We start from the raw sequence: 12,036 nt of genomic DNA, 5'->3' as shown, positions 1-12,036 counted from the left end.
TCTGAATAAGATAATGTTAGTCCTCTTCTTAAAACCATCAAGTCTCATATCACCCAAAACTAAAGTCCTTATGTTGACCCCAAAGGCCAAGTAGACATGATCTGCTGTCCGTGTTACCCTCTGACCTCATTCCATATTCCTTTCTTCCTCTCTCACTTTCTCCTCTGTGCACACTGGCCTTCTGGATATTCCTTAAACACACCAGGCATACCTCTGCCTTGAGGCCTTCATACTTATTCTGCCTGCCTGGTGATCTTTCCTTAAATATTGGCATAGATCTCCACTTTCTTCAGTTCCCCCCTCCCCCTAAAAGTCATCTTTTCAGTGAAGCTTTCCCTGCTTACTCTATCTAAATTTATCACTCTTGATGTACAAATACACACCCACTTCTCTACCTGCTTAATATTTTCCACAGCACATAACATTCTATTATATATTTTCCTGATTTATATTGTTTAATGTCTGTTTCTTGTGCTAAAATGTAGCTTCAGAAGGATAAGGATTTTGTCTGATAAATCATCAGAACTAAGAATTGTGACTGGCATATAATATAGTAGGCGCTCACTGAGTATTGAAATCAGTCAAGCAGTTAAAGATGAGAGATAGCTTCCAAATAGCTACTTGAAAAGTACCTAACTCTTTTATTGGAAGTTTCTTTATTTTTCTTTTTAAAACAACTAAATTTTTTCTTCATGTTTTCCTATGTGGACCTGTGAATTATCTTCACTTTTGTAATGTAATTTACCTGGCACATTACTCTTTATTTCATTTTCTTGGTCATCTGTGAGACTTTTGGATATGTTTACCTGGTCTAGGATGTTGAGACATGATTATGTGTTAGTTTCTTTTTTTTTTTTTTTTAAATTTCAATTTTTTATTTTTATTTTTATTTTATGATAGTCACAGAGAGAGAGAGAGAGACAGAGACACAGGCAGAGGGAGAAGCAGGCTCCATGCACCGGGAGCCTGATATGGGATTCGATCCCGGGTCTCCAGGATTGCGCCCTGGGCCAAAGGCAAGCGCCAAACCGCTGCGCCACCCAGGGATCCCTATGTGTTAGTTTCTTAGTTAAATTTGATGACCACTGTTCATTATATTTTCCCATCTCAAATTTAATTCCATTCACTAGCAGATGGAATACAGTACACAAATCATCTAAACTCTAAAAGGTATCTGGATAGTGGGGAAGCTTCTTAAAGGTTCTTTTAACCTCATTATACAAATTTTTGAAAACCTGCTATGTACTGGGTACTTTGTTAGATTTTGAAACTCCAAAGAGATAAACAGTCCCATCTTCCAGAAAGCTCATATTTTAGAAGGAATTTGAAATTGATAGGTAAAACCATTATTAAATAATGTACCATGTATTGTAATCTGTTAACTACTGTGGGGACACTAAAGAGGTTTGCTTGGATGAGGAGATGAATGGGGGGAGAGGGGGAAGCTTCACTGGGAGATGACTTTGAAGCTATTTGTTGAGGAGTAAGTAGGAATTTTCCAGGAGGACTGAGCAGAGAGGAATAGAAAAGAGTAAGAGTAAAGACATGGGAGTAAAGAAGGACTAGCAGAGATCTACCATGTTTACACAGTGTGCTGATCATTTTTCATAACCTCGCCTCATAAATCATTTTGAGCATCCTAATGATGTAGGTATCCACATTTCCATTTTATAGATGAAGAAATGGGCCCAGATAAATCAGTTTAGGGTAACAGAATTGGTAAATGTTGATTTGGATTTTGAGTCCAATTAACTTTGAAGCCCATGGGTTGATCATCCATACATTCAGGGGTGGAATGTGTGGATAATCAAGGTGGAAGGTTGAGGGAGTTCATGCTTGCTTCATGGTTGAAAAACATGAAGTCTTATTTTAAAAAAGTACAAATTTAGAATACCAAAGGCAAAGAGGAATGGGGAATGGTATGAGGATGAGAAGGAGGATGATATTGAGCAGATTTAAAGACTAGCCGACATCAGAAGCCATAATTTTCTTCCAATGGCATTTAGTGTGGACATTAGACTTTTCTTTAGCCAAACTTAACAGTTTAGGAATAAGGATCTCTATGGTAACTCTCCAACCAATCTGAAACTAATCAATGATTTGGTTGAGATTTTATCATTCATTGGTTTCTGCAGTGCTATTATGCAGATGCCTGGACATTTTAGTATCTAAAATATTCATGCTTTGTGTATAGTCATAGGTAATACAGTGAGAACTATGGTTTTTGGCATTTTTCACAGATAAAACCTAGAGTTGTCATGAATTTTTAAGAACTAAATAACATTGGCCAATATCACATAATTTTGTTATGTGTAAACTTATTGTTTTTGTTTTTCATGGTGACCATAATGAAATTGTTAAAAACTGAATTTCCAAATTTGGAGTAAATAGAATGTTTTCTGTTTCTCTTATATAGACCACTGTTCCCAAACACCAGGATAGACCAGTTGTAAAACAATTAGTTGGTGAAATTTTTAACTGATGTGTAACTGATTTAGTTCTTAGGTATATATGTGCACATTTTTCCCCAAGTTTTTATTTAAATTCTAGTTAGTTAACATATAATGTAATAATAGTTTCAGGTGTAGAATTTAGTGCTCCATCATTTAACATACAATACCTGGTGTTCATCACAAGTGCCCTCCTTAATCCCCATCACCTATTTCACCCATCCCTCCCTGCCACCCCTCCAGTAACCATGAGATTGTTCTCTGTAGTTAAAAGTCTGTTTCTTGGTTTGCCTCTCTATTTTTTCCCTGTATGTTCATTTGTTTTGTTTCTTAAATTCCACATATGAGTAAAATCATGGTATTTGTTGTTCTTACATGTGCATGTTTTTATAGAAAGATCAGCTTCTTTAAATATGTGCTAGCTTGGGTAGCCCGGGTGGCTCAGTGGTTTAGCGCTGCCTTCGGCCCAGGACGTGATCCTGGAGTCCTAGGATTGAGTCCCACATGGGGCTCCCTGCAGGGAGCCTGCTTCTCCCTCTGCCTGTGTCTCGGCCTCTCTCTGTGTGTCTCTCGTGAATAAATAAATAAAATCTTAAAAACAACAACACAACAACAACAACAACAACACGTGCTAGCTTAATTTTGTACAGAAAAGAATAATGTATCTGAGAATGTATTTAGATCTCTGCCAGCCTAGATAATGCTAGCTACTTTCCAAACCCATATATATCTGAGTCTTCAAAAAAAAAATGTTTAAAACAAAAACTTGCCCAAGGCAGCATTGTGGATATTTTTAAAACCAGCAACAAGAACCCTTATATGGCATCCACATTTACCATCTCTTCTCTCCAATGTATGTATGTATGACACCTGTGGCAGTTTTGGCTGGGCCAGAGTACTGGTATATACACACCTTTCTTTTAGTTTGTGTAAACCCACAGATGTACTATGGTGTCATTCTCAGTCGCATAAGCAGTTTTAGACATTTAACCTGGTTATTGCCTCGTTATTAGAAAATGACTGTCCTGTGGTACTGACACTATGCTTGATTCACCATTTTGCTTTTAAATTGTCTTTTCAGTGTCGTTTTTGTCATTCTGTTACTGGCAATTTAGTTTTAAAGAATTGTTATTTAAAAAACATTCAGAATAAAAATTGAAGTATACCATGCGCTTGACACTGGATCAGATATGATGTTGTATATATTAAAGAAATAAATTAGATCCTGTTAGCCTGAGGGTATAATCCTGAAGTTTAAGTAAATGTGAAATAGCATAATAATAAAGCATATGTGAAATTTTTTTCAACAGTAGTAAATTAGAGATGTTGATGGAATTCTCTGATATTTACACAGTTATGCCAAATGAACCATGGGCAATTTAAAAGCCTTAGAATGTTTTACATGTTATTTTACTTTTAAAAATTAAAGTCAAATAAAGGCGTGGTTAAGAGTTGTGTGTGAACTGCTTGCTGAGATTTCAGATTCGCTCTCCTGTACTTCCTGTTTTCTATAATTGCAATTAGATCGTTTCTTTTCCCTGTGAGGGTCATTCACATATGTGGAGGACTGGGGGAATTTATTGTTGTTTTAGAGTTCTCTCAGTTTGTGTCTGAAAAAAATACCAATGATTTTGTAATGAATGGAAAACTGTTACGTAGTAGATAAATAGTTTTTCTGGGAAATTGATCATATTTTTATTCTGGACCAATTAAGGTTACAGTTTTAATTGCTTAAAAGCATCTAATAGTTTTAGTATTTCCATTGAAAACTTTATAAGAAAGATTTTTGTTGTTATTTCAGGGTGTAAAATCTGATTATGTAAGATATATGGTATTTTTTGAAAATCTCGAGTTCAACTTCCAAATAATTATATTTTAATATCACATTAATTACAAATACCATTACAGAGGTAAATCAGATATACCTCCCTTCCAATAAGGAATTTTAATTCCAATAAGGAAAATGAGTTTTTGATGAGCTGTGGTATACTTTGTCCATTCACTGTGGATAAATAAGATTTGATTGCACAGTTTTTGGTCATATATTGAATATTTTTATTTGCTCCAGTGATCTACCTAATTTGGGTTTGGTTTTGTTGTTGTTTTTAAAGGTTGCAAGGCCTTTCATGTTTATCTTTCTGTAAAGCTAGTCTTTAGAAAGAGATGTTAACTCCAACATCAACATTTTTCTTATATTATTATTTTGTTATACTATTATTTTTCTTGTTAAATAAATGAAAAATGAAACATATATAGCAGGTTTCTGATGTGCTGTAGGAGCTCAAAGATAAATGATATACCTTTTTTTATTTTAGTGAGCTTTATATATTTCTTACAGGTATTCTCATGTTGGAGCTTATAAACTGAATGGCTTCAGAGAAGCCCTTGGATCCCTTCAAATTATATATACAATTTTTTTAAAGATTTTATTTATTTATTAATGAGAGACAGAGAGAGAGAGAGAGAGAGCGCGGCAGAGACACAGGCAGAGGGAGAAGCAGGCTCCATGCAAGGAGCCTGATGTGGGACTCGATCCTGAGTCTCCAGGATCAGGCCCTGGCTGAAGGCGGCGCTAAACCGCTGAGCCGCTGGGGCTGCCCTATATATACAAATTTTGCTGTGTGCATATATTTATAGCTTAAGGGGTGATCCATAGATTTCATCAGATATTTGAAAGACACTTGCTATCTAGAAAAGGTAAAGGAGATAAAACATTTAACTATAAATTAGTGTAATAAATGTTGTAATAAGGATAAAAATAAAGGTCTTTGGGAGATTAATGTAAACATTAGAGGCCCATCATGTTCAATGTCCTACATAGGATTCATTTCATATAGGCCTTTGCCTTGTGCATAGTATAGTGACTGGTGTACAGTAATGTTTGTATTAGTGAGGGTCCTGGTAGTAATGATTTTTTTTTTTTTGAAGATTATTTGAAGGGATTATTTGCAGAGGTGGGCATGGTTTAAGGTAACCAAAAATGAATGATGAATTACCCAGGGCCTGGCAGTGGTTGGAAACATCCACCCAAGGAAAGGGGCAGGAGGATCAGAATTATGTTCCAGAACCCAATGACAATTGTAGGCATGGAAGAGGAGCCCTTTAATAGGAGCTGTGGCCAAAGAGGAAATAGGGTGGGAGTAAATTGTACCATTACTTCTATATCCTTCTACCTTTTGCTTTTCTGCTCATGCTTCCTGTTGGGAAGGACTGTCTCTTGTGCACAGTATTTCAATCCCACTTGGCCAAATAAAAGTCAGCCTTATGCTCGGAATACTTCCCCACTAAGAGATGAGGAGCTAACATAGCCTGTGCTGGGTTTACCACCTTGGTGGTGTTATCTTTCCCGGTGCCAGGCTTACTGAGTGTTTCTTTGTTCTGCTTAAGCATAGTCAATGGCTTTCGTATGCCCTCAGCTTTCAGTGTTTCAGATTCCAGGGACAATGTAGGGTAGAGAGGGGGAAGGTCCTTCTACTATACCACCAGAGGGGTGGGTGGGTGCCTGTAGGCCCATTTCTGTTAGTCATTTAGCTGCTGGGGGCACCCACTAGCCAACTGATGCATACAACTGGAACTGATCTGTATCTTCTTTAATGTAAGTAAAGCATTTTCCAGTGTTTGACTTTATAGTCAAGCTTGGATACCAAGATTATTAATTACTTATTATTAATGTGGAGGAATCCTATTTATGTCTTTGGATATGTGCTCATTGTCTGTTTTGTGTTGCAAATGATTTCTTCCATTCTATGGTAGATTTAAGTTGAAGTGTTAAGAAATTACATCTGGGTAGACAAAGATAAATATTTCTAGTCAGATGAAAGAATACATAAGGTTATAAGGAAGGAGAAGAAATTCACACATGAAACATTTGAGTAGTTTGTTTGGGCTGAGGTTCATTAGAGTGAACCAGTGGAAAATAAGACTGGAAATTTCAAACTATATAGCCTCAGGGAGGCTCTAGAAAATGGCAAAATTATACCTCAACAGAATATCTTCTTTAAAATCAGTACTCCCTTCCTTTCTATTCAGGGCAACCTGTCTAGACAACCTGAAAGGAACTTTGGAAACTCTCTGGATATTTTTAACCTCTCTAGGCTTCTTCCCCTCTGCCAGGGAAAGAATCTTCCTTTACTAAGGTGCTCCAGTGTTACTGCCTGGTGAAAAGATATATCTTAGAACAAGAACTGAGAGCTGTAGACAAACTTCATCTTGTCTATGAAGAGTTCTAGATTTCTATGAGAAAGCTACTAGATATTGAAGTTAAGAGTACCTTCATACAACTGCTCTTTGTTTTCTGGTGTTTCTCATGATAGAGTGTTCCCTTGAAGACTTGGGGCTTTGATTTCCCAAGATTTGTATTCCCTTACCAACTTGAAGACTAATGTCTATAGGGCTCTTCGGTTTTATCATTCTCCAGTCTCAGCCTCCATCTTACTACTTCTGCACCAATGTGAAATGAATCCATTCTGTTCCCTCCTGAGATTATGCTAGATTTTATTTTTATGGCCTTTCCTTGATCTTACGGATTTACCTCTCTCACCAAATCAGACAAAAACATTTCTGTCTCTCCTATATAAATAAAGGCAGTCCAGGGGTGCTATGGCAGCTCCATGATCATCCAGGACATAGTCGCCTTTCATCCAACAGTTTTTCCTTCTTTACCCAAGATGGCTGTAGAATGTCTGTGTTTCAGCCAGCAGAAGGAGAAATGGAAAAGGAGAAAGACATTTTTCTTGTCCCACGAAGGACTTCTCAAGTTGTGCGTACTACTCTGCTTATTATTTTATAAACCAACGCTTAGTTAACATAGCCATAGTCTAAGGGAGCCTTGGAAATATGTCTGCCTAAAAATAGCAACTCCTGATCCTAGAGAAAAAAAAAGGGAGAATGGATATTTGGGGGGGGGGAGGGATCACTGATCTTTACTACATAAACCTTTGCTGTTGTGACTTAAATATTTTTCTGAGATAGCAAAGGGGAAGAGCATAGAATAATACGGAATATATAACTAATTTAAAATAGATTTTTATCAGAATGAGCTCATAACTTTAGATTCTGAATTCTTGGCTCTTTAAAATTTTTTACATTGGTCTAGAAAGGTAGAAATAAATTGACTTCTAAGTTATTCATAATTTTTACTAATTTTTGGCAGTTTGACTTTACTAAACATAGATCTAATGTTTTATCAAATTTTTAAAAACAGCAAATGCCATTGAGCATTGCAAATATAAAGGAAATATGTGCTTTTTATCTTTGTAGAAGGTAAGTATATTTAACCCATTATTAAGAATAATTTACAGGGGCACCTGTGTGGCTCAGTCAGTTGAACATTTGACTCGGTTTTGGCCCGGGTCATGATCTCGGGATCATGGGATTGGGCCTCATGTCTGGCTTTGTGCTCAGTGCCAAGTCTGCTTGTCCCTCTCCTGCTCCCCACCCCCCAAAAAATAAATACACAACGTCTTTTAAAAAAAGAATACAGAAAATATTTTACAATAGGTAACATAAAAGCTCTTGGATAGAATGAATTCAAATTTATGGGAATTAAATGAAATCAAATAATTTTAGTTCACTGAAAATTGGCTAAATATATAGTACACAATAGGTCAAATACCATAGACACTACAGATTATTATTATTATTATTATTTTAAAAGAGTTTATTTATTCATGAGAGACACAGAGAGAGAGAGGCAGAGACACAGGCAGAGGGAGAAGCAGGCTCTGTGCAGGGAGCCGGATGTGGGACTCGATCCCGGGTCTCCAGGATCACGCCCTGGGCTGAAGGCAGCGCTAAACCCCTGAGCCACCCAGGCTCCTGACACTAAAGGTTAAAAGAAGTTCTATTCTTCACAGCAGAGCTTGAGGAAAAAAATTTTTAACATAATTATTTTCATTATTAAAATGGTTTACTTAAAAAGAGCTGGTGTGTAAGACTGTAAGTGATAATCGTTTTTTCCTCCATAGGCAAGAAATTTGATAGCTATAGGACTGGGTGTTGCAGCTGTTGCATTTGCAGGTAAGATAAATAAAGGATACTTAGCAATAAATGTTGTAGGAGAAATATTTCCAAATAGCTTCTGTAGTGATTCATGGGGAGACCCTCCACATTCTGAGGTTTTGGTTAAGACATACATTCTCATTGTTTCCTCCAATTATAGTCACTGAACATTTGTCAGTGTAGCAAAACCTAGATAAACTGTGTAGTGAAGAAAATTAACAATATAGAAGCTAGGAAAACTAGCTCCAATAATGGTTGACTTTCCTGGCATTTTTTTAGTTTTAAGCTATAGTATACTTTAAAAAATTTTTTTAATATGGAGCAATGTAAGTGATATGGGATTCCTTTATTCTCCCATATTGATTTTTTTTCTTGCAGGTCAGATTATATGTTTCTTGAACTGTCACTTTTCCTGATGAGCACAGTTATTCCCCCAGAATGTATTAATTACTTCATTTTTAACACATTGGTGTAATTTCCTTTTAAACTCAGGAGAATTTTTTTTACTACTCACCAAAGAATAGCTGTAAAAATTTAAAGCAAAATTGCTGTCTCTTCTAGTCATTAACATATAGTTTTAAATTGCATAGTTATTTCCTAGTCAGATGTTAATCTGAGAGTTCTCCTTGCTGATAAAGATTTACATTTTTTGTTTTAGCATTTGTGTCTCAAGTTCCACAATTTTGTTTTGCAGATCTTTTTTTTAAGTGAAGTTACATTCTATTGTGGTTATATGGACTTAGTAAGATCCAGTAGAAAAATGGGACATAAAGAATTTTGTTTTGTTTTATATGATATTTAATTTCACACAACTGTCTTTTAAAGCACCTTAACAATAAACACTTTAAAATCTAGGGCAGCCCGGGTTGCTCAGCAGTTTAGCGCCTGCCTTTGGCCCAGGGCGTGATCCTGGAGACCCGGGATCGAGTCCCACGTCGGGCTCCCTACATGAAGCCTGCTTCTCCCTTTGCCTGTGTCTCTGCCTCTCTCTCTCTCTCTTTCTCTCTCTCTCTCTCTCTCTCTCTGTCTGTCTCTGTCTCTCATGAATAAATAAATAAAATCTTTAAAAAAACAAAAATCTAGAAGACCAATGGTTCAGATTCTCTTGGTCTTTGTGGCATCAGGAACTTGTGTCTCATTGTAACTATATTGAGGTTTCATGAGGAGACTATCATGTCCAAAAAGGAATTCTGACAAATTTGCCCATAAACATGAAGCAATTTTAGTATTAACTATTAGAGTATTAGCTATTATTGGCATAGGTATTTTAAAATTCAAATGTAAGATTTTTATTTGAAATTAAAGAAAAATGCTGTACTTTTGCCAGAGTCTTCTTTCTAAAATGAGAAGAATTGGCATGTGTATTGTGTACATACCATACTATTGCCAAGTTCTTATTACTAACTAGAATATTAAATAGCAGGCAGATCTCTTCCAGAGCCAAATATAACTGAATAATAGAATTTAGGAAAAAGTACACTTAAACTTGTTGAAACTAAGTCTTCTGGTCTATGGTTATAGTAAACCTCCAGATGTCACTTTTTAAAGGCTTTGCCTGCTGTTTTCATCGAGACTGCCTAATTGTATGTGCTTTTAATTATTTTGAAATAACTTAAAAGTTATACTTTATACTATTATAGAATCACATAGAAGTTGACAACTCTAGGATAAGAGAATTGGATGAGTTAGGCTTTCACTTATTTCATTTATTTAATTTTACTTAATGCTCTCCTTGATCTTAAGAATTTTTTATCCTCTACTTGGATTGACTACTTCCCATTTCTAGCATCCTATTTTTCTCTTTCATATGTTTTTTTGCACAGGAATAACAATATGTTTAGACAGATAACTTTTTCTAAAAGATGTAGGTAATTTAACTTTCCCAGTGGAAATCTTGATTTGTAAAGAAGGTTATGGCTGGAAATTGAATAAAGTCCAGAGTGTCATAATGGGCTTTCTAGCAAGACTACTAGTACTAGATACTACTAGTATCTACTCTTAGTAGATACATATGCTGATTAGTGTACAAAAGGTAAATTAGCCAGGTAATATTTCATTCTTGTACCATACCCTCAAAACAATTTGGAACCTGTTTTTGCTATTGAAGATTCAGAGGAGTTTATTAGGATACGTAAGGAAAGAAAGCACTAAAATAAAATAAAATGTTTTTAGGAGAATAGTCATCCTCAGTGAGAAATTAACAGTAAGCAACTTTGGTGAATATTTTTTACATAATTGCTTTTTTACTTTAGAGGTCACGGCATTACTATTATCCCGTGTTTTACAGATCATAAGTAGTATTTGTTTTCTATATATTTCAAAGTGATTATCACTGTGAAAGCCAGTGCAAATAACCAGGTGTGTGAATATACTTACACGAAAGGACTTTATCTATAGTTTGTGGTAGAAAGAGTGCTAGGATATTATTTTTTTGTTACCTAGCATATTCTATGAAAGTAAGATATATAAACATTGACATTTTTTTTTAAAGATTTTATTTATTTATCCATGAGAGACACAGAGAGAGAGAGAGAGGCAGAGACACAGGCAGAGGGAGAGGCAGGAGCCACGCAGGGAGCCCGATGTGGGACTCGATCCCGGGTCTCCAAGATCAGGCCCGGGCTGAAGGCAGTACTAAACCGCTGAGCCATCTGGTCTGCCCCAACATTGACATTTTCTAATTTTATAATAATGAATTAGAACTTGATAAATTTAGTAACTATTTTACTGATGTTAAAATGAAATGCTTCTTCTATTTAATAAATTAGAAATTTGAAAAAATAGGACTTCCTGACAAATTTTGATATAGTTGTTGAAATAACATAGATAGAAGAAGCTATCAATAAATATTGTGGTTTGTACCTTGTGGGTATTGTATTTGATTATAGAAAATATATTTGCTTTTATTTCTGTTATTATTTAGGTCGCTATGCATTTCAGTTCTGGAAACCTCTAGAACAAGTAATCACAGAAACGACAAAGAAGATTTCTACTCCTGTGAGTTAAAGATGGCCTTAGTTAGAAGGCTCTTTTTAATTTTTGTTCATATGCCATTTTTGATAGTAATTTAGAAAATGTCTTCCAGCACTTGTAGTTTACTTTCTTTATTATATCCTAGGACAGTTGGTCCAATTTTATTGATTTGTTTTAGTCTTGGTCACTTTATTTTTATTTCTAACCTTATTCCTGCTTTTGACATCTAATTACTATATTCTTTTTAGTAGTAATACCCCGACCTTGAGGTAATTTCTCTTCCTTGTTTAATTAATATTAATTTATTCTTGTAGTTATTTTCTATACTAATCCCTGTGGTAAAAGCTGGGTATAGTTGAAGAACAAAACAGGCATTGTCCCTGCCCTGATGGAGCTTACTCAAGAGTTTATTTCATCCTGAAATTTGAAACTGACCCCCTTGTACCACTGTGTGGTCATCTCAAACATAAAATTGAGATTCCAATCCTGAAATTCTATAGGGCTTACACATTAATCTATAGGCATTGTGGCTGCTATGCTGAGCTGAATATAAGTGAAGAATGAATGATAGTAGATATCTAAAAAGCTGCAGTGTAGTGAACTGGTTTGTACC

General features: G+C 35.6%; 1 protein-coding gene across 1 annotated transcript in view; it reads left to right on the top strand.

The window, feature by feature from the left end:
- The window catches only part of DNAJC15 (DnaJ heat shock protein family (Hsp40) member C15), a 75,596-nt gene that overhangs the window by 21,251 nt on the left and 42,309 nt on the right, over window positions 1-12,036 (top strand). Inside the window, exons 2-3 of the mRNA XM_055336093.1 lie at window positions 8,417-8,468; window positions 11,374-11,447. Coding sequence (XP_055192068.1) covers window positions 8,417-8,468; window positions 11,374-11,447 — 126 coding nt within the window. The remainder of the gene's footprint in view (window positions 1-8,416; window positions 8,469-11,373; window positions 11,448-12,036) is intronic.

Source organism: Nyctereutes procyonoides, unplaced genomic scaffold, assembly GCF_905146905.1.
Source record: "Nyctereutes procyonoides isolate TBG_1078 unplaced genomic scaffold, NYPRO_anot_genome, whole genome shotgun sequence".
Taxonomy (NCBI): Eukaryota; Metazoa; Chordata; class Mammalia; order Carnivora; family Canidae; genus Nyctereutes; species Nyctereutes procyonoides.
This window is presented reverse-complemented; position numbering and strand designations above follow the sequence as displayed.